The sequence below is a fragment of the Exophiala mesophila genome (genome assembly GCF_000836275.1).
Source record: "Exophiala mesophila strain CBS 40295 unplaced genomic scaffold supercont1.2, whole genome shotgun sequence".
Lineage (NCBI taxonomy): Eukaryota > Fungi > Ascomycota > Eurotiomycetes > Chaetothyriales > Herpotrichiellaceae > Exophiala > Exophiala mesophila.
Window position 1 is genome coordinate 1,310,210 of NW_015622505.1, and position 21,541 is coordinate 1,331,750.

Genomic DNA, 21,541 nt, shown 5'->3' on the forward strand with positions numbered 1-21,541 from the left:
CACTTTATTGCGCCGACGCTATGCATGTTGGTGACCAAATATAGGTCGCCTATCAGACATCTGTATCCGTGTTTTCGGACTCTGCATCTGAAAAGAAGAATTCTAGGTTGTTACACGAGTCCTTGATGACGAACCCCAAACATGTCCATCCTTACTATGCAGACAACACTTGCTTGCTTGTGTCATATTCCAGATCCACAATACCATCTTTCTTGATGACCTTGACAGTCATGCCCTTAAAGTCGATCGGCAGTCGTCGTTGCAATTCATCTGTGCACATGCGGAGGATCTTGAGACCTTGGTCGAAGGAGATATCGGGATGATGGTGTTTATCAAGAATTGACAAGCAGTAGTATCTTGTTGAAGGACAGAGTCAGTAAAGCAAACACACGCGGTGAAATTCGGAGGGTCGTTCAATTTTCAACCCAAACCAAAATTCATTCTTCCAGCTAAAGGATAACTCACTGGGCATAGCCGTGTGCGGCATAAGGGACCTTTGCGCTGCTCGCCAGGTAATCGAGCCAATACAGGCTGGGCTGTTTGGTGATGGGATCAACACCGCCAAGGAGCAAGTTGACATTGTAGGGTGTCCGGCTTCTCAGACTGCGAGCAAGTTCTCCGCGCACAAAGCTCGCCACCGCTGCAGGTCCCAGGTCCGTCTCATTCCGCATCGTATATAAGGCGATGTTGGCTTGGATGTATTCGGCAAACTGGATCGTGTCGCCAGCCTCGCCCGAGAACGCCATCAACGTGTTCTTGTTCAGGGCTCGAGTTTTGTCGTCGCTTGCTTTGAGGATCGTGGCGCCTCTCATCGCCGCTTTACTGGCGGCAATGATGGTGAAGTCGCGTCCTGTTAGACCGAGGAGGACTTCCCTGTAAGAGCACACATGTTAGATATATCCTTATGGGGGAGGGGATGACCTGATTGCGGCTCGACTTACATTGTGAGTTATGATTGTGGGATGAGCTCTGACACTTGCAGAGATTCAGGCTGATGGCGAAGACAAAACGGTACTGAGGTTCGTAGATGAGGGTTGAAGGATCCAGGTGGTGGGCGGAAGGTCTTGTTTGTGAACTGTGTGATCTTCATTCAATCTGAGGAATCCAACACGTAGCGCAGCTGTGCCTAACTGCTGGGGACGTCGTGGACGTGTACGAGTCTGACAAGTTATTTTCAGGCACTTCAAAAGCGTCTTTGGCTGATTATTCATTGTCAGACAAGATAATTTAATTCACGCCTGAAGTGGAAAGCCAGCCGAAGTCTAAGATCCATTCAAGGAAGATTCGCCCGCATTTTCCAAAAATTTTTGGAGTAATGAATGTCAACTCAACACACCATGTACACCAAAGTCCACTCCATCCTGATATTTGAGTGCTGAGAAGCCGGTGACTCTCAGTAATGTCGTCCTTCTTTACTGTTCCCGCCTCTCAGAGGAAGAGAAAGCGGACAGAAGGAGGAAATGGCCCCATCAAGGCCAGAAAGAGGAGAGAAGCCAACAGGAGCGAGCAGCGCCCAGAAACCACAGAAGAATCCTCCACACGACGGAAACCTACAAGACCTCGAGACCGAGACCGAGATGAATCAATATCTGGAAGTGACTCAGAGTCACAGATCGAACTAGAATCCGGTGAAGAGTCAGAGGCGACATCAGAAGAGGGCGAGAATGCTGCGGACCGCAGAATCCGACTGGCACAGAGATATTTGGACAATATCAGGCAGGAGGTGGACGAGGCTGGCTTCGATGCAGAGGACTTGGACAAAGACATTATTGCTACAAGACTTAGGCAAGACGTGGATGAGGCAAAAGGGCGACAGTTTAGACTACTGGCCAACAAACTCGACTTCTCCGGTGCTTCCCACACAGCCTTTCGAGCTGACACAGAGAGTACCACTGGAGTGGCTGTCAGTCAGCCCTATCTCTTTACAGTCAGCAAGGATAAAACCTTGATCAAGTGGAAGCTACAGTCGCCAATTATTCCTGATGGAAAGACAGCACCATCACGGAGGAAGCGACCTCAACAAGTAGCATATGTCAAGGGTGTCAAGATTCGTGCCCTGGCCCCCCAACAGCATGGCCATACCGGTTCGATATTGTGCGTGGCAGCATCACCCGACGGGAAATTTGTCGCAACCGGAGGAGCCGATAAGAAACTGATCATCTGGTCGGCCGAGGACCTGAAACCGCTCAAAACTTTCACAACACATCGTGATGCTGTGACAGCGTTGGCATTTGCACCCAAGTCCACAACTGAGTCTGGGTTTGGAGCGCAGCTTTTCAGCGCCAGCAAGGATCGGTCGCTCAAAATTTACAGTCTAGCTGGAGAAGACAGTCTTGCCTATGTCGAGACGCTGTTTGGTCATCAAGACCACATCCTGGATGTCTCGGCGGTATCAGTTGACCAATGTGTCTCGGTGGGAGCCAGAGATCGAAGAGCTTTGTGGTGGAAGGTAGTTGACGAGTCACTGACGAAATTTCTGGGTGACAGTTCCAAGCATGATACATACCAGACGGGAAGCCTGGATTGTGTCGCCGCTCTGCCACCCAACCATTTTGTCACTGGTTCCGACTCGGGTGCAATCAGTCTGTGGAGTGTCCACAAGAAGAAATCGCTATTCACGATCCAGACGGCACACGGCGTGGACGAGCCCTTACCACTCGAAGACGTCACAGCTGAGATTGATCCAGCGGCCTTGGAAAGGCTGAAGCTGAGTGACAAACGCAGACCCATTCCCCGAGCCATCACTGCCCTTACCGCCCTTCCAGGGACCGACATCGTCTTGAGTGGTAGTTGGGATGGTTGGATCAGAATATGGAAGTTGAGCGACGATAAACGATCTTTGATATCACTTGGTGTTGTAGGAGGCAGCGAGAGCCATCCAACCACACAAACCAACGGTGTCACTGGTAATGTCGACAATGAGACCAATGGAGTGACGAATGGAGACGAATCGTCTTTAGAACACCCTGCTAAAGCAGACGCCCGAGGCCCAGCCCGTGGATTTGTCAATTCAATAGCGGTCTTTGAGCGAAGAAAGGAAATTGTGAATGAATTTGGAGGGACCAAGGAAGGCGAATGTCAAGGTCTCTGCATTGTTGCCGGGACAGGCAAAGATTTGAGACTGGGGAGATTCATGAAACTCCCAGGCTCCAAGAATGGAGCGGTTGTATTTGAGGTCCAGCTGAGCAAGCAGGTGTAGACTTTGGATGAGTGGTCTTTACACGACCTATGAAAATTACCCCTTTTCAAAACCATTTCATCTGGACCCTGAAGAGAAGTCAGCCTCTTCAAATTGAATGTGCAGACAGACGATTGACACTGGTTGTAATAATATGCTCTATTTCTTCTTGTATGGCATAATGCCTATGGATGCTGACTTGGTCCATCATCACGTGATCATACCTTAGATGCTTGGCAAGTCGCTGCAACACAAATCTTCTCCTTTGTTTTCTGATCTTCCGTCTTTTCTTCTCTTCAGATCAAAAAAAGCAACAGAGCCAGCCACGACCGTCGTTTCGCTTTTTATCTACAGCGACGTGTTGCCATGGATTCTTTTGAGTCCAGTGGCTCTGGAGAGTAAACCAATCATCCTTGTAGGAAGTTTCCTTCTCGTTGGGTCCTCTTCATTGAGGGCGATGAGTCTGAAATGTCGATTAATGGGAAACATTTTTCTTTTTCCACCTTTTGTTATGTCTATCTATCTCAAGTATCTATCTATCTGGCCTTGATGTGTGATCACTGTCTGAAAAGCCTAATTTTCTGCTCTTGATGATGATTTCTGACGATCGTATCCTTGTTGGGGACAGCGAATTCGGCAACGCGGTCTCTGCCATTTTCTGCAGAGTCCATCGCTCCTCGAAAACCACCTCCCATGGCGTTCCAGATCAATTCCAACACTGGCACCTCTCGAGCCTCACTGCACTGTTTGAGGGGCTTGCAATCTTGCAAAGCATTCTCAGGCCATGACAAGGCTCGTGCATGCATTCCACCCGCATCTCCCTTGACGAGGTTGATATGCTACTGTTTTGCATTCCTCACCACCGCGTTATGTGGATCAGCCCGTGGCACGGGGATCACTTCAAGGTAGATATCAATCCGCATTACAAAGATGCCGCTCTTCCTGCTCCCTCAACAGTCTTCCTTGGACTCGTACACTCGTTTGGAGCCAGTTTCGCGCTCTAGCCACTCTTTTTCTGATTTGCTATTTCATACCTCGCGCTCAGTTGTCGCATATCAACCACTCTCAATTGTCTTAGCCTTGTGTCCACGTCCAGTCAAGACCCAGTTTCAAGTACACCAGTCCACCATGAAACGCACTTCTCGACTTTTGCCGTTGACGGCGTTGTTGGCGGCAACAGCCAATGCTCAAAGTAGCTCGACTGTGATCAACGACCCGACTGATTCATCGATCCTCACCGTCTACTACTCGACCTGCCCAACTGCCGTCACAATTAGCAGTACCGTGTCGAGCACAATCACCTACTGCCCGGGAGATCACTGCAGCGGCGGACCTACCGTGACTCCAGCACCGACCACAAGCCCAGGTGGCCTAGTGGGACCCATCGCGACCGGCCCCTACACTGACTGGACTACTGTTGGCCCTGATGGCAAGACGACCGTTTTGCGAACCCAGACCACCGTCTACGACCACATCGGTTCCGACGGCACTCCTGGCCAAGCAACCTACACCCTGACCGAAACTTGCCCATGTCTGGCAGACAGCGACGCTGAGCCTACCTTGCCTGCCGGCTTCACGACCACCGTGGTTGAATGCAGGAAATGTCGTGCTGATGGACAGCCAACTACTGTGACATTGACCACACCTTGCGAGACTGGGCCATATGCCACAGTCACCCCTGTTTTCAAGGAAGGTGTCGGTGCCTGGGCGAGCGCAGGCGCCAGTGCCGCTGCCAGTGCCGCCGCCGGAGGAGCTGGGGCGGCAGCTGGAGCAAGTGCTGGGGCAGCAGCAGCAGCTGGCGCCCAAGGTGGTGAAGCTGGAGCATCGGCAGGTGCTGAGGCCGCCGCATCGGCTGCGGCGGGTGCGGGTACTGGCTGGGACAGCAATCCCTCTGGTGTCTCGCCTCCAGGCAGCAAATACACAGGTTCGGCCGATCGGACTGCAATCGCCTTGTCGTCGGTGTTCGCGGTGCTTATTGGATGTGCTGCATGGTTGCTGTAAAGGTGAGGGAGATTGGGTTGGTGGGAGGCGCTAGGATGTTGCATGAAGTTCAGTCTATTTTTCACATTATTTCTTCGCTGCACCGAGGGTGACTGGGGAGTGACATATCTCGATAAGCTGGAGGGTCTTCTGGCCATCCAATGCCAACTGGGAGGACCCAGGAGGTGGGGGTTGCAACATGGGTAGTGGTAGGAACGTCAAATGGCTATGCTTGTGGATTGTTCAGTGGTGTTGTTTTCTTGCATGCAGGTCAGAGCAGAGATCCATATCTTTAATCGACAGTCATGACATTGTTATCTTCAGATTTTGTCTTGTTAGGTTGCTGGCATTGCTTTCAAGTTGCAGTCGTGGCCCTTTAGAAAGGACAAGGCTTCCTAAAGGCCACGTGAGCTTCGCTGTAATCATAGACAGAAGGCCAGTGGGCAGGAGCGACTGTCAGTAATTCAGCACTCGCCAGTTGCCTATCTGAGGCTCCTCGCGTCTGTGCTGATCAGGAAGGAGCTCTCGAGGTCCGGCTGGAAAAAGTCATGATCACGTGGTGTCTGTTGTCGTCACTCTGTCTGGCGTCACTCCAAGATTAGCTACAAGGAGGTACCTACAAATCAAGTCTTGTGTAATTCATCGCAAGCCACGTTTTGGAACAACTCCTACTAGTGAAAGGCTACTCTCCGCTCTCATGACTCTGGTCATTTACATGGTACGACACCAGTCGACTTGAAGAATATTTGATCCTGGCTGGAAGTACAGTGGATGAGGGTCGAGTAACCGTGAGTCCTACCAGGTACATCAATAGCAGAAAGCTGCAGCTTAACGCCCAAAGACGTGGGGCACAGTGGACTCTCGGGCATATCCTACAAGCGTCAACTGTCTTGGAACCTTACCGGCGCTTGGCTGGCGGCTACACAGCTTTCCCCGGCCGCGATAGGATCGACACCATGCATTGAAGAGTCACTCTTCATGACCAGGCACAACGGGCTTGACGCCTGCATTGAGGCTTCATTGGACCGTTGCGGTGGTCCTCTTCGCCAGACAATCTCGAAGACTCCCAATCACCAATGAGATACCAAGTGGTAGAGGCACACACGCACGACACGCTGATGTTTCGCCCCCAATTCCACCATGCAAGGTTGAGCCTTCCCTTCGCCGATTAGGCACGACTTCCCTCTTACACGCCTTTGCACTCACTCTTGTTCTTCCCACTTCCCCATCTTGATTCTGTCGCTATTGCTTCATACTTCCTCTTTTCATCTCTGTGTTTCAATCTGTGGCCATCTGGTTGCATACCTGTTGGGTTAGCTGAACATCGTTTCGCCTCGACTTCGCCTTCAGGCCACCCCTCTGTGCCCGAGAGGCCCGCTGTGCAGCCCACCCCGCCATATACCATCCCACCATACCCTCTCGCTCCTTCCAACTGACCTATTCGTCGACATCGTCAGGTTGAAACACAATCAGGCAAAAAGGCCGTTGCTGTTGTTCGCTTCAAAAGATATACACCAGAGACCCTCCCTGCCACGGGAGATCGTCGAGGGTTTGTTAGGTGCCGCAGTCACCCGCGCTCCACACCCAGAGCCATCGTCCTCCCCCGCGCCTTCAACTTTATTGCATCTGTCATGAGCGTGTCAGAGCGATCCATGGGACGGCCTGATGGCGACTTGTTTCTAGGTCGACCGTCAGGCCGTGACTCTCCCACAATCGTTGAGCCACTGCGCATCAACAAAAGGACTGCCAGTGCATCGTCCGGCATTTCTCAGACGGCCGCCCAAAGTTCTCCCCCGCAGACGCAGCCTCAACCCACCACCCACTACCCAATGCCCTCACTTCCATTTCCCGAAGCACGTCCCAATGGCTACTCGGCCCAATCACAGTCCTCCTTGTCCACGAGCCCATATCCATATCCAGACGTGCGGAGGGTCACATCACCGGATCAGGCACAAGCCCAGTCGGTCAGCGCTGGCAGTGGCACAAGACAACAAGCGAAGAGAAAAACCTCAGGCGATGGAAAGCCGGCTCAGACCCTCGGCGAACGGAGAGGGACCATGCCAAAGCCACTCCCAGAATCGCCGGGACCTGAAGCCCCAGACAAGGAGGGTCTCTTCCAACGGGCACCCAATCGTTCTGACGGACTCAACACCGCCCCTCTGCCAGGTACTCGAGATCCTCAGCAACAACAACAGTATTGGCCTCCTCCGTCCGCGAATTCCACTGCCGATGCTTTCAGTAGACTCAAGGTTAGAGATCCTTCCTCCATCAACCGCATCAGTTCAACAGCTTCCACCTCGACAACAAGAGCTCAGAGGGGCTCACCTCCCCCTCCTGAAACTCCCATCGCCGGTCCCGCTCTGCGACCACAGACCGACATTGAGGCTCGGTATGCTGCCTCTGGCATCGCCGGCACTGCGACTCTGACCAGCTTGCAAGCCCAAAGCCTCGCCTCCCAGCAACGAGCTGCTCAGTATGCCTCTCAACAACCGCCACAACCGGCGCAGGCAAGCAATCCTCCTCGAAGGCCCTGGACACCGACCGAGGCGCCAGGAAGCAGTCCACACCCTGCTCCAACCGTCTATCAAGGCGTGACTGAGGCATCGTCATCTCCTCCTAGGTCGTCCTCGCGGCCCACTTCTCAAGCGCAGTCGGTGCAATCATCGAGCCGTGCACCACATCCCGTCGAATCCGAATTGTCTCGCGTTCAGCCACACGATGAGCCTCCACCAGCATATTCACAGATTCCAGGAACTTCAGGTAGGCAGCCTGCCAACGAGAAGCAAAGGCGGAGCACTGCGGGCGCTGCACCGACTCCACTCGTTGCTCCTACTCAGGGCGTGGTCGCGTCAGGACCTTCACCACCCAACCAGCTCGACCACCCAGCTTTTGCCAACGATCCCCGTCAGAGCATTCCCAGCAGTATTAGCCAGCCAGGGATGAGTGTGCCAATACAAGCTCATCCATCCCAACAACCTCAGCCCCAGCAATTACATCAATCGAACCAAATGCCTCAGACACCTTCGCAGATTCCTCCTGCTTCACCGCCGCCACTCCCCGAAGGCTGGATAGCGCATATGGATCCGAACTCCGGTCAATACTACTACATCCATCTTCCAAGTCAGTCTACGCAATGGGAATTCCCCAAAGGTCCAACACCTCTCAATATCGCTGAAACACCCATGTCGCCAGTGGCCAGCATGTATCAGAATCCCTTGTCATCGCCCGGTCTTTCATTCGCCCAAAAGCCCATGGCATCACCAGGCCTCCCCATGACCCCCGGCTATGATCAGCAAAGTGTCATGGGATTGTCCGCCCCGACTGCATTCACCGGACCACCACCTACTGCCGGCGTTGATCTCTACAAGATAGTTCCGACCAATGGAGTATACTTTGGTCCCTACCTCCGCTATTCCAACATGGACATTGAGCGAGGAATATGGTACGGATCAATTCTCTTGGTGACCGATGCTCCACAGCCTCCCACTATTCACTTACACCAGAGTGCCGACCTGTCTCCAAATCCACGCCAGCTCAAGGCAGCCAGCATTCAGGCTCACCAGCGTTGGACATTCTACAAGTACGAGATTGATATTGTCATGGATGAGGCAGGCCCTGCGCAATGGACGTATGCCATTACTTCACACTTGGGCTGCACACGATACGAATTCCTCGTTGCGGGCAAACATGAGACAAATTGGCGCTTCATCGCAACTTCAGGCAACGATTTCTCTCTAAATGTGAGCGTTAATGAGCGAGCTAGGCTTGGTGGGGTGGGGTTCATGTGGAAAGACATCATGCAGAAACACGCCGAGTGCGGCGGCTTCCACTGCCAGTTGGGTCTTGGGAGCCAGATCTATGCCGATCGAGTTTGGAAGGAGATACCATCGCTCAAACAATGGCTTGCGATGAGCGGCAAGGAGAACAGGAAGAACGCCGTCTGGACTGCCGCTCATGAAGAGGACGTCACACATGCATATTTTCATTACTACACCAGCCACTTTGATCAGCCATTTTTGCGAGAAGCATTTGCCCAGATACCCCATGTATTGGCGATTGACGATCATGACATGTAAGTGCACAGTCAACGTGAAACCGACACCCAGCTAACACGAGATAGTTTTGACGGATTCGGGTCTTATCCCGAATATATGCAGTTCAGTAACATGTTCAAGAACATTGGTCGGATTGGCATTGAGATGTATCTTTTGTTTCAGCATCATACCACGTTGGAGCTTCTGCGAGACGTCTCGGACGATCGAGATTTGTTCACCGTCACCGGCACTGGGTGGCATTTTGTCAAGTTTTTGGGACCAGCGGTGGCGGTTGTGGCACCGGATACGAGAAGCGAACGAAATCCTCATCAGGTCATGGCTGGCCCGACTTATCAAGGCCTGTTTCCAAAGATCGCAATGCTTCCTCCGAGCATTCAACACTGCTTGATGATGGTGGCCGTTCCTCTGATTTACCCCAGGCTCGACGCTGCCGAGTCCATTGCGCACACAGTGGCGACTGGCAAGAAAGCCGTAACGGGGGCTTACAATGTCCTTGGTCGGGTGACCAGCTCTGTCGCCGGGGTCGTCGGTGCTAAGGGGGCTGTTGGGTCTGGATTTGACTCGGTCAAGAGAGCGGTGGGCAAATCTGGATTGATGGGCGGCATCTTGAGCCCTTTCGGAGATATTGATGTCCTCGATGAGCTCAAGGATCAATGGACACACGAATCAAAGGTGAGTTGTTGCTATCGACCGTGTTGAGATGAGCTCACTAACGAACACAGGATCTTGAACGGACATACTTTATTCGGACCCTTCAGGGCATCTCGCAGCAAAGGTCTATTCGATTCACGTTCCTCTCTGGGGCAGTCAACGTCTGCGGCGCAGGCCTTGTTCACGACCCATCTCACCCATCGAATCACAAGACAATGTATCAATTGATATCTTCCTCCGTCGTCAATACACCGCCACCAGGTTATGTAATGAAGCTTCTCAATAACAATAAACCACTCTACATTCCGGTCAACGGCCAAAGGTCCACACCGTCTCAACCTACGGATACCAAAGAAGACATGATGGAAATCTTCACCCACGATGTGACGGGCCAACCCACCACCAACCGGAAGTTGATGCCCCGGCGCAACTATGTGGCTATTGTCGTCTATGACCCAGAGATTGTCAGCGGTACATTTGGACAGACAGGCATGAAACGTGGAGGAGGGAAACTCAGCCTTGCGGCCGATTTTCTGGTCCAAGGCGAGGGCGCTTATGGCAATGTGGTCAAGTTTGGACCTGTTGTGGTGCCGAGCTTGGAATATGGAAGGTAATGGACAGCACGAGATGCATGGGAGATGTGTCAGGATCATCGTTTTGGGCTTCTTGTGGATAATACTTTGACATGAAGCTTGACGATCAGAGAACCTGGAGCTGGAGTATCGGCAAGGCACCTGAAGCTAGCATAGCGATTTTGTGTCCAAGCCATGTTGACAAAGTCGAAGTGTTGTGCCATGGCTTCTGTGTCAAGTATCAACTCCTATTTTTCTTAAAGTGCGAATTGAGAGACTATTGAATTCATCTAGAAGATGTTATTTACGAACCGAAGGCACTTAGATATACGAACGACCCAATGGGATGATTGATAGTACGAGGGAGAGAACCACTATAACGTCTCGCAATGCTTGATTTGTCACGTGAGTGATTTGAGCGCTATGGCAGAAGTACTTCGCTGCAGATTGTCATACTAGCTTCGGGCATGATTTTCTTCCTGTGTATGTGTAGAAGAAGCATGCAACAGGTCTAGTTCGACAACATTGTTGCATTTCTAGTCACAAGAATATGCGCTTGTCAGGCCTTCAGCGCGAGGTCATCAAGCTGTACCGCTTGTGCCTGCGGGAGGCGGGGCGGAAGCCAGAGGTAAGCCAGCTCCAAAGACGAGCCTCAACCCTTGACAAGACACATTTACGCCTTAAAGTACCCTTAAGGTTGGAGGGTCAGTCCTTGAATGTTCATCTGACATCCAATTCAACCAGGCAACGAGAGAGAATTTCCGCGAGGCGGCCAGGTAAGCCCTGTTGTACCCTACCGAACTAGAAGGGTTTCGGCCCGTCACCGCAACTAAAGACCAATCACTTACGTCGGCGTCTGCTCCTCTAGACGAGAATTCCGTCGAAATCGCACGATTGACAAAAAGGATTTCAGCGCAGTGGAGACATTGTTGAGGTTGGGAAGAAGAAAGCTGGAGCTCTACTCCTCGCCCGGGGTGCGGGACATCCATGGGATCTGAGGATTACTCGTCGATCAACGTCCCCAAAACAAGTTGACAAAACAGATCTCGATCGACGCCAACTACTTACGCAATCAATTCTCCAGCCTTAGACATCGTGTCGACGACATGAGGGTGCATAGATCTTGTCGATTCGTGTTCGATTCGTGGGTGTCGATATCACGTGACTGGATGGAATCCCATGGCTCTCCGGAGAAACATTTCGCCACTTTTGGAACAGGCACGAAGAATGCTTGCGTCGCCTGGAAACATCTAGCAAAGTCGAGTCAGCAGGTGACGAACATACGACTGGGTTCTGATTGCGACCACCATATTCGATTGATTCGAGATGCGCGGCTATAAAGGAGTGGTTGAAGTTGGGGTTTCTCGAATCCGACCTCAGTTCTTCAGATCAGTCTTATGCATTCCACCAGAAACAGAGTAATCCCTCGAGCATCAAGAATTATCAAATCTTCTTGCCCAATTTCCACCTCATCACCAAAAATGTCTCTCCTCTTCCCAAGATTCGCATATGCGCCCGCGCGCACTTCTCCCATCAGCCACGACATTGGCCCCCTTTTCAACCTGTTTGACGAGACGTTCAACGAGCTTTCACGAGCATCTCGGCAAAACAAAACCTGGAATCCGAGATTCGACCTCAGAGAGTCAAAGGAGGCTTACGCTCTCGAAGGTGAATTGCCTGGAATTGACCAGAAGGACCTCAGCATCGAGTTCACTGATGAACACACCTTGATCATCAAGGGCCGGACCGAACGACACTCAGAATCCGGTCGCCGACCCGGTGCGATTGAGGCCGGCAAAGAGAAGGCGGCAATTGAGGACGTTCATTCCGATGCTGCAAGCGACAAGTCCCACCACGCCACCGTCGAGGACGATGAGCCAGCCAATGGTTCAGCAGTTGCTGCCGCTGAAGCTCCATCGGCCGAAGTCGCAAAGACAGACAAGCCAGCGACCCCTGCCGCCCCAGAACATCAATACTGGATCTCAGAGCGACACGTGGGTGAATTCTCACGCAGTTTCAACTTCCCCACCAGAGTCAACCAAGATGCCGTTAAAGCATCATTGAAGAACGGCATCCTCAGCATCGTGGTTCCCAAGGCTCCCGCCCCAGAGAGCCGAAGAATCCGAGTTGAGTAGATTGGCGAGTCTTATGATTGTACAACATTAATCCCGGTTCACTTGGAGCGATTGAGTTCACACATGGAGGATTTTGTATTTGGCATGCATAGCGAGGATTTCTTATTGCAGTCATCTCATGGCATTGAAAGCTTGGGAGCGTTTATGACAATCACTCACACAAAGCATATCCATCACATTAGGGCATTGACCCAATAGCATTCATTCTTAGTAATAAAAGAATAAAATCAATATTTTCAACATCGACCAATCTTTATGTCCTGTCCGTGTAATACATTTCAATGTTTCTTATTTCCGTAGATTGTTTTACTTTTAAGGAGGAGTATTGGAGGGTATGCATATGGTTGGAGGTGACTGGGATGAGGCGTGGAATTTGACTGGTAAATTCCTCCCCTTTCTATGGCAGTGCACGTGCATCGAGCCTAGAAGTCACCTGACTCTCGAGTACTCCGTAGATGTCTGTTATTGTCACCCATCAAACAATCACAATTTATGCGAAGGCCACATTCCTGGCTGTGTCCATAGTCCGTATGTTTGCGAATGGGAATGCATGGATTCATGCATTGGGGATGACGTAAAAATAGATATCTTTCAGAGACCTCTGGAGAGTGGGGATGGTGCTTGTTGATAAGAAGCGGTCAAGGTCCATGTGCATGAATGCCATCAAGGCGTGGATCCTTAGGATATCTTCTCCGACAGAAGTGAGCTTGTATGGATACTCCGTACATGCATGCACAGACACCATCCATCGGGCGATCATCTTTACTCGTGATTGACTGCATAGTGAACTTGGACTTGATCGTCCTTTTGCATCATAGACGTCTCACCAAACCTCGTCTAAGAAAGGTCGAAACCATTGCCCAGTGTCACTGGTGAATGTTCTCCGGGGTCCCCAAATTAAGAGGCTCGTTGGTGTGGCGTAATTGCCGGGGGCAGGGCAGGTAGCGAGCGTCTCCTAGAATTTCGCACTTTCGAGCGACTGGTTGGTTGGTAGGCCTCAGAGGCCAAGGGGCCGAGGGCCGAAGGGGCCTCTGTAAGCCCCCAGTGGCCCCCAACCTAACAAGGCACACAAAGTGACAAGGCGTGCAAGGCTAGCTACACCCAACTTAAGAAATCTCGCTTGCGTAATGATCGAGTTTTAGGTGTGGCTGAGGCGATAATTAGGGTTGTCGGCCCATGCGCTTCCAACCAAAAACCGGGTTAGTGTGCGTTTGGGCTGACGTTCTTTCCCTGTTTCAGACTCCTGGCCTTGCGGTGCCCCAGCTACCATGATGTTTATCCGTTACCTTGCCAGCCAATCAGATTCGCCACATCCAATGCAATGGGGAACCACGGGTCGCTCTTGCCCTGGAATACTGGCATACGAGGCAACCACACATCAACCACCATCTACAGCAGGTGCTCAATTGTCTTTCATTCTCGACCTCAATCTCGACCTCCTCCACGTCCTTCTTTTGACCACACTTCTAGCTCCCTCCTCCCTCGAGCATCTATCTAATCATGCAACGCCGTCTGCTCGACAACCACTAATACTCTCCAACTCGCCTGTTTCACGTTGCTGATGTGTTTCATATACCAAGCTTTGGCTCTCACTACCCACCTGCTCTTCACCTACCCTCGTTTGGCCTTTACAAAACACCAAGCTCACATACAGTGATACGCGTCAGTTTCAAAATCATACTGGTCATCGTCGTGTCCTTCCTTCGTTATACACCGGACCGCTCTGCTTCTTAACATCCGGCACGGCTCCACAGATCCTCCATCGCACAGACAGCCTCGCATCGCCCCGCCCGACAAACCTTTCCAGCCGATCGGGCACAGACAATTTGCAAACCTCGTCAACTTTCCTCACTCTTCCTACCCCATGACCAATATGTGTAGATGGCCATAGCGCCTCATTCGGCTTGTCTCGCCTTCTTTCTCCAGCCACATACCTGCATCCTCTAAATCGTTAATGTTGTATCTGGGGGAGATCTCATGACATCCTTCTCACTCACAACATAAGATGGCGCCTTTTGGAAAGCGGAAATCTTTTACGCAGCCTTCCCATCCCCAAAATGAGGTCAAAGAAGTCCGTCGCCGAAACCGTCTCTCCAAGCCTCTCACCAACAAGTCTTCCACTGCCGTCAACCACGAAGCGACTTCCCAATCTCGAAGTCAAGATGCAACTCCTACTGAATCCGTACAGTCGGTCCCTTTGTCTCCGCACCCATATAATCCGGCCTTGAGACACCAAATCAAAAGCGACGTCTTCAGCGATGATACCCCAGCCTCACAGCAGGCATCGAAGAGCACCGCTTCCCTGAGCGTTGCTCAAATATCGACCCATTTCGATATTGCCTCTCTACCCCAAGGCGATGCCCAGGAGGCATTGATCGTCTCGCTGAAACCGAGAAAGAGCAAGTCCATCATACTACGGCGAATATCTGCACGCAATGCCAGTAACTTGAGCCAGACCGCTAGCAAAGAGACTATCAATCTGGCAAAGGATGACCTACCAAAATCTGGTACGCCCAGTTCATCTGCCGATTGTATCGTTGTCCACCCTGGTGGCCCCCCTCCAACCCGCAGATCGTCCTTCACCCCTGGCACTGCCACGAGGAAAGCCTCTGCGAAAGAGATGCAGGATGTACCTACCAAGAGACAGTCTATCATTCGTGAGGTAGAGGAAAGAAGTTTGGTCGACGCAGACGATCTCGAATGGCGACGGCCACCTGCTCCGAGAACAGGAGAGCGGGCTGGTACCCCTGCGGAACTGGGATATTCCCATCTCGGGGGCTTCAGAGTGGGATCCCTGCAGGTTATGAATGGCCGTGCCTCTCCCGCACCCAGTGAAATGTCCAAAATTTCCAGGCATCTTCTGCTGATCCCCAAGCGGCCAAGAGACATCTCAAGTGATTATGGTGATGCTGATGATCAAATTCCTCAAGCATTTGTCGAGTATCCGCTGCAGAACCAGCCGATGGCTGATCCTGCGGAACCCTTAAACAAAACCCATGCACAAGCTGCCGAGACCAACTGGGACGAGCTCGACCCAAGGACCAAAATACCCCTCGATTTAGAGGATGATCAGGCTTCTCAAATCGCAAAGGAATACATGTCTGAACTGCCGGTCAGTCCATTCTCAGACGCAGGGACAGGATCATTGTTTGGCTCCATTCGCCGCCATAGTTCTTATGACTCGTTACAAAAGTCCCCTTCACTCAGATCCCATCGACGATCCCCATCCTCCGATTCATACAGAGGGCGAGAGACGTCCTCAATCAGTTCCCTTGGTAGGTCGACGAGTGCAAGTTCCGTCATTCACAAACCGAACCTATCTCTGGGCATGGCTGTAGAGGGAGTTGAGGAGAAGCAGCTACATGGCGAGAATCAGGCTCACCAACCACCTGTAGTCCTTTATCCGCTCACCCACGCGTGTTTTCAGAAGCAGGACTCCCTTGAGCCAGTCGTCAATATAGCTGTCCCGACAAATTTGGACGGGCCCGAGGCACGTCGATTGATGCAAAAATCAGACAGTGGCTACAGCTCCAACTACTCGGTGCAGGCATTTCAAGAGGATCCGAGACCACTGCCGAGTCTCACTCCAACTGTGAAAGTTGACCAACCCGATACAGAAGAAACACAGTTCCCACAGACTTCACTAGCACCAACGACTCAACTCCAGCAGCGATCGTCGATTCTTAAGAAGCGCAACACTCTTTCGGCCCTCCCAACTTTCGATGATTTGCACCAAGTCGTTCGTCCGCCGAAATCCTTGTCACCTGTTCCGGATCCTGTCGCCATTCAAGTCGCACCTGTCAAGACACGGAGGAGACTTCAGAAGAAGAGACCTCAAAGTCAGCCACCTCCAAAGATCTCGGTCACGAGGGTTAGCTCTGTGGAAGGAGACTCTGTTCCGGCCATTCCGTTTCACGTGCAGGAAAATCTTCGCATTCGCGCCCAAGAAGTACCGGAGTTAAACCAGACCTATAGCCGCTTAGACAAGCAGGCCAGCAATTCGACAATGAATTTTGTTATCAAGGATATCAGATTCCCGTCCCCGGAACCGGAATTCTCTGTGGAACCAAAGCGATCGAGGTCTCGAAGCCGTCCCAGATCCTGGATTGGGAAGTCGAGGGATGAATCATTCAAGTCCAAGCCCAAACCCGCAGAACTCACACCCGCCAACGCTATGGCCATCATCAATGATTTTGGCACGGTGGTCAATTCACTGGGATCAAGTCCATACGATTTGGCTCACGAGAACCTGCCATTTCGTCAGACGACCAACCCCCATAGCGTCTCGACGGCCGTTCCGCGACCGAGATCAATGATGGATGACAATACCGCTTTGCAATTTCTACAATCTCGAAGGAGGTCGATGCAAGAACATGAGCGTGCTCATTCACGAAAAGGATCCTTTAACGATCGAGGAGGCATTCCTGGTAAAAATCTTCGACCAGCCAGTCTTGTCATCGACGCCCCTCCCATAACACCAGAAATGCTGCAGACTGTCTATCGAACATCTTCGCTTCAGGGCCCTTCCTCGGCCGCTGCCGACGCTGAAGCCCCCCCTCCTCCACCTCATTCGCCAAATCCTGCTTATATACACTACCAGGAGGACTATTCACCTTCAGTACGCTCATCCATCGCTGCTGGCTCCGGGCCCCCGCCTGATTATTCTCCTCCCCCAATTCCCCCTGATGATTGCCCCCCGCCTCCTCCATCCCATTCTCCGCGACCCAGAGACATCAGCATGGATCCATGGTCTGCGCAAGCTGCGGCATGGAAGGCTCGCAGGAGATCAGCAGGGCTTGCGCTCACAGCTTACTCGTCTCAACCCTCAGACGCAGATGCAAGGAGACATTCCAAGGGCGAGCCCCTATATCCCGACATACCTCATCGCATCCAACCGCACGTGCTCGACACTTCATATACTGTCCCTTCTGAAGCCTATGATCCGACGTATGCACGGAACTACGAGGAATATCATCATGTTCGTCGGCAGCATATCGAGTACACTAGCCGATTACTCAGTCAAGGGAGTTACAATGGCTTACCCCAGACTGATTCAGACAATCATGGACGACATGCTTCCTCCAAGCGTGAAGTTTCGCCTAATCACGGGCCCAATTTCGAACATGGTCAGATCCATGAAAACACCATGCGGAACACTGGAAACATGGTTCAGGCGGGTTCGTCGCAACAACCATATTCCCTAGTGAGGAGTAGTCACTGTCAGGTTCCCCATGTATCTGAGGACTTGCACCCACCCCAGGTTGATCAACCATATTCACGTGGCACAAGCCACGGCTCTGAAACGGCTTCTGGTTTACGGAGTTCAGGAAGGACAAGTCTTGCAAATGCTACTACTATGATACCACGAAAACCTTTGCCAATTCGACCTAGCTATGGCGCAGGTTCGGGGAATTTGCTTATTGGGAGGATGGTTCGAGCTTGAAGCCCGTCAGAAATTCATGAAATGTTATTGCGATGGGATCAGATTTCATTTTTCGACATTCTTCACCAACGCACACGAGTTGAATGTTTTGGATAAGTAATCACGACATTTTGCCTTCCTTTGATGGAGGATCGAGATAGGCGTAATAGGTCACAAATATATACGGAAAGCGACCGTGATAGGAATGAATCTTCGTCAATATATTGCATGGCTTGAAATAGCAAATGAATACTATACGAAAGTATCTTGAAAGGGGTCGTCAAGGCCAATGCACCACTTTTCCGTTTTTTTTATTTCATCTCCAGATTTCATGAAGATCGCGATCTGGAGTACCTGAAGACTGAAACCAAGAATATGCAAGCCAACAATCGGGGCTAGGGTTGGGTCATGCATCCTGGATCTTCCCATTTGTGACTTGAGGCCTTTCATGTTCCATGATACGAATCACACAGTTTGAATTGCCATATTGGACGTAGAGAGAGTGTGTATCATTGAATACTTCACGGAAATTTCGACATTCATCTACTCGACAATGAGACAAATCTTCCCCAGACCCTTTCTCTTCTTGGCAGGGCGTTCTGCATTGATAATCTCTTGTAAACCAGTCTGGAGATCGACCTCTTCAGGATCCCATGCCCACTTGTCCTTCCAGAAAACGAGTCGGTGGCCAAAATACAGGCCGAGGAAAATGGGGATCCCGATGTATGCAGTAAGGAAATTTGAGGCGGAGAAACGCCCGGGGAAGAAGACGGTGAATCCGTTAATCAGACACAGGAGAGTAAAGGCAACCATGGCAATATATGCGCCGTAAGGTTGAACCCAACTTCGGTATGGTCTTTCGACCCCTTGAGCGCCCATGGCTTTTCTGAATCGAAGGTAGACGATCATACACACCACCCAGGAAGTCATACCAGCTGTATTTGTCAGATTTACAAGCCAGTTGAAAACTGTAGCACCACTTGATGCTACATTCAGGTAGGTCAGGCCGCAAAAGAGAGAGGAGGCTGTGACTGCGACCCACGGAACACCCCATTTATTGCAGGTTTTGAAGATGCGAGGAGCGGAGCCCTGGACCGCCAAACTGTACAGAGCACGGCTGGAGATGTACAGGAACGAATTTCCAGAGGACCAGGCGGATATCAAGATGACAGCGTTGACAATTGAAGGGAGAGTTGAGATTCCAGCATCAGCAATGGCCACAACGAACGCGGACGAGCCTGCACCCGCACCGCCGTCAGTCAGTCTTGAATCGTTACTGGGGCAAGTAACGCCGATGGCCAAAACTCCAAAGATGTAGAAGATTATGAGACGGTAAAAGTAGCGTTTTCCTGCAACGGGCAGGTTTCGTCGTGGCGATTCCATTTCTCCACCGGTGACCACGAGAAGTTCTGGTGCAAAGGTGAAGGGGAACACAGACGAGACCAGCGTGGAGAAGAACGAGATGGTGTAGCCTGCATCTCCGGTCTTGATGTATGGATTTGCTGCGCCAGGGTCGCGCCAGTACCGGAACCCCAGACGATCTCTGCTTGGGCCACCGCCCCAGAAGAGGATGAAGGATAGAAGCAAAAGACCAATCATCAGAATGACCTTTGTTCCAGCGAACCAAAACTCGGTTTCGCCGTAGTATTTCACAGGCATGTAGTTGAGCGCGATGATGACAACACTCATGATGGTCATCCACACAGCGATGTGAACATCATTGGGCCAATAGTTGATGACCAAGCCAGCAGCAGTGATTTCGTAGGGCACGAGGATCCCTAGGGCGTACCAGTAAAGGTATCCGAGAGCGAAACCCGTAGATCGAGAAACGTAGCGGTAGCCGTAGTACGACATGGTACCACCATGAATAGGCAGATATGTTGCAACCTCAATCAGGGCGGTGACGACGCAATACACTAGTACAGTGTTGATGCAGTACGCAGCGAGAATGAACGCTGGTCCACCTTTGGCGAGCACAGATCCAGATCCAACGAAAAGACTATATTATGAATCAACGCTGTTAGAAAGTGAAACAAAAGTCCCAGGTCACACGAGAGCTGGTTACCTACCCAGTACCAATCGTTCCACCGAGGGCAATCATTTGAGCATGTCTGCTCTTGAGACCACGCTGAGTGGTGGCATATCTTTCGTCCAAAAGATCCGCTGCAACAATCGACGCTGCAACCGATGACTTGCGACCTGTGAAGGAATGCCGTCGGTCACTCTTGCTCTCAGCCTTCACGGGCTCGACGCCCTTCTCGGGGTCTGAGAGCTCTGGAGAGCTCGACATGGTCCAGCAGCTAGCAAGCAAGCAGAGGCACCAAAGAACCAAATCACCCTAAACAAAGAGGGAAGATCTCAATAAAATGGGGGTTTGCTGTTCAGTCCGGCGTCTATTTGTGGACGGCTAGACGCGCACACAATGCAGAGAGAAACACAAAGACTGTGACCTACCGTGCGGTGGAGCGAAGGAATCGCTCTTTATAACCTTGCTCAACTCCGCGATTTAATTTGCTCAGCGCTGGCTGCAGAGCGATACGAAGGTAACATGGCACCATGTCACTCACGCATGGCCACTGTAGTGTGATCGTCATTCCCCAGTGCATGATGACTGCAAGCGAAATCCATTCAGGGCATTCGTTGGCTTCTGGTTCTTGTTCGACTGACTTGCGATAAGGTATCCTGGTAAGTCTTGAGTCGGCCTCCACTAAATGCTTAGCTATCTTACTTTCGGAAGTGGGCGTGTAGCCAGTGAGCAACCCTCGCTCCAGTTATCTGGCGTAAGGGTCGGCCCACCGAGAGGTCTTGTCATTGGAGAATCCTCTCTACCGATGCCTGGGTCTCAAAATAAGGCCTGTCAAGCCCGCAAGAGGCGTCTGATAAGCCCAGCCCAAGACTCTCTCCTCGCCTTGACCCTGCACCAAGTATGAGTGTGGGTGTGTGTGCTCGTATACTCAGTACCGTATGACAGAGACAGAGAGAGCGAGAGCGAGAGCGAGTGCAAGCATCTGCCCGCCACCGGCAATCTCACCTTGATCTGTCCACATTGGCGGTTCCCTCGTGTCGCCTGATCCTGATCCACGACCTTTAGTCGGGGTCATATGAATTGCGCTCCTTATCATGGTCGATACCCCAATTTTACTCAATTTATGCGGCCGAAACTCTACGCCTAATGATGTGGTCTCGATGATAAAAGCCGCCATGTCCAGTAGTTGTGCACTTGGCCTGGACCTTGTGGGCCATGATCTGCGAGATAGATACGTCCCGCACCTGCGTATGAGGCTTATTTTTTTTAATGCAATCCTATGCTTTATAGGTCATCTCCGTTATTTGTTCCTCGGGACGTTCAAATCCGTCTGGCACGAGGCGTTCTTGGGATGTTCACTAATGAACCTGGAACCAAACTATTCAATTAGATGCTGGGGTATTGACACCAAGTCAGTCGAGCGTCACTGAGTCGGCAAAGTCTTCCCCACATACAATCAATAGAGTCGCGGGGTGTTGGGCTCGCCGCCCACAGATTCAAAGCAAGTGACAATGGTGCAGGC

General features: G+C 51.5%; 6 protein-coding genes across 6 annotated transcripts; 4 read left to right on the top strand and 2 right to left on the bottom strand.

Moving 5' to 3' along the window:
• Positions 1–154: 154 nt before the first annotated feature.
• On the bottom strand, positions 155–1,090 carry PV10_02368 (uncharacterized protein; the record flags this gene model as incomplete). The annotated part of the gene is made up of 3 exons (XM_016366673.1): positions 155–356; positions 466–873; positions 975–1,090. 3 exons carry the CDS (start codon positions 1,088–1,090, stop codon positions 155–157), a joined length of 726 nt encoding a protein of 241 aa, XP_016226191.1.
• A 309-nt stretch (positions 1,091–1,399) lies between these two features.
• PV10_02369 (uncharacterized protein) lies at positions 1,400–3,224 on the top strand (the record flags this gene model as incomplete). The annotated part of the gene is made up of 1 exon (XM_016366674.1): positions 1,400–3,224. One exon carries the CDS (start codon positions 1,400–1,402, stop codon positions 3,197–3,199), a length of 1,800 nt encoding a protein of 599 aa, XP_016226192.1. The 3' UTR covers positions 3,200–3,224.
• A 2,933-nt stretch (positions 3,225–6,157) lies between these two features.
• On the top strand, positions 6,158–10,818 carry PV10_02370 (uncharacterized protein). Its single transcript, XM_016366675.1, has 3 exons — positions 6,158–9,230; positions 9,279–9,885; positions 9,936–10,818. Exons 1-3 carry the CDS (start codon positions 6,790–6,792, stop codon positions 10,476–10,478), a joined length of 3,591 nt encoding a protein of 1,196 aa, XP_016226193.1. The 5' UTR covers positions 6,158–6,789; the 3' UTR covers positions 10,479–10,818.
• A 115-nt stretch (positions 10,819–10,933) lies between these two features.
• On the top strand, positions 10,934–12,821 carry PV10_02371 (uncharacterized protein). The gene is made up of 3 exons (XM_016366676.1): positions 10,934–11,064; positions 11,181–11,212; positions 11,305–12,821. Exon 3 carries the CDS (start codon positions 11,834–11,836, stop codon positions 12,569–12,571), a length of 738 nt encoding a protein of 245 aa, XP_016226194.1. The 5' UTR covers positions 10,934–11,064; positions 11,181–11,212; positions 11,305–11,833; the 3' UTR covers positions 12,572–12,821.
• Positions 12,822–14,344: 1,523 nt separating this feature from the next.
• Positions 14,345–18,189, top strand: PV10_02372 (uncharacterized protein). The gene has a single exon (XM_016366677.1). It carries the CDS (start codon positions 14,577–14,579, stop codon positions 18,012–18,014), a length of 3,438 nt encoding a protein of 1,145 aa, XP_016226195.1. The 5' UTR covers positions 14,345–14,576; the 3' UTR covers positions 18,015–18,189.
• Positions 18,190–18,224: 35 nt separating this feature from the next.
• PV10_02373 (uncharacterized protein) lies at positions 18,225–20,429 on the bottom strand. Its single transcript, XM_016366678.1, has 2 exons — positions 20,063–20,429; positions 18,225–19,992 (listed from the first exon to the last, which is right to left on the bottom strand). The coding sequence occupies exons 1-2, from the start codon at positions 20,281–20,283 to the stop codon at positions 18,537–18,539; spliced, it is 1,677 nt and encodes a 558-aa protein (XP_016226196.1). The 5' UTR covers positions 20,284–20,429; the 3' UTR covers positions 18,225–18,536.
• Positions 20,430–21,541: the final 1,112 nt, after the last annotated feature.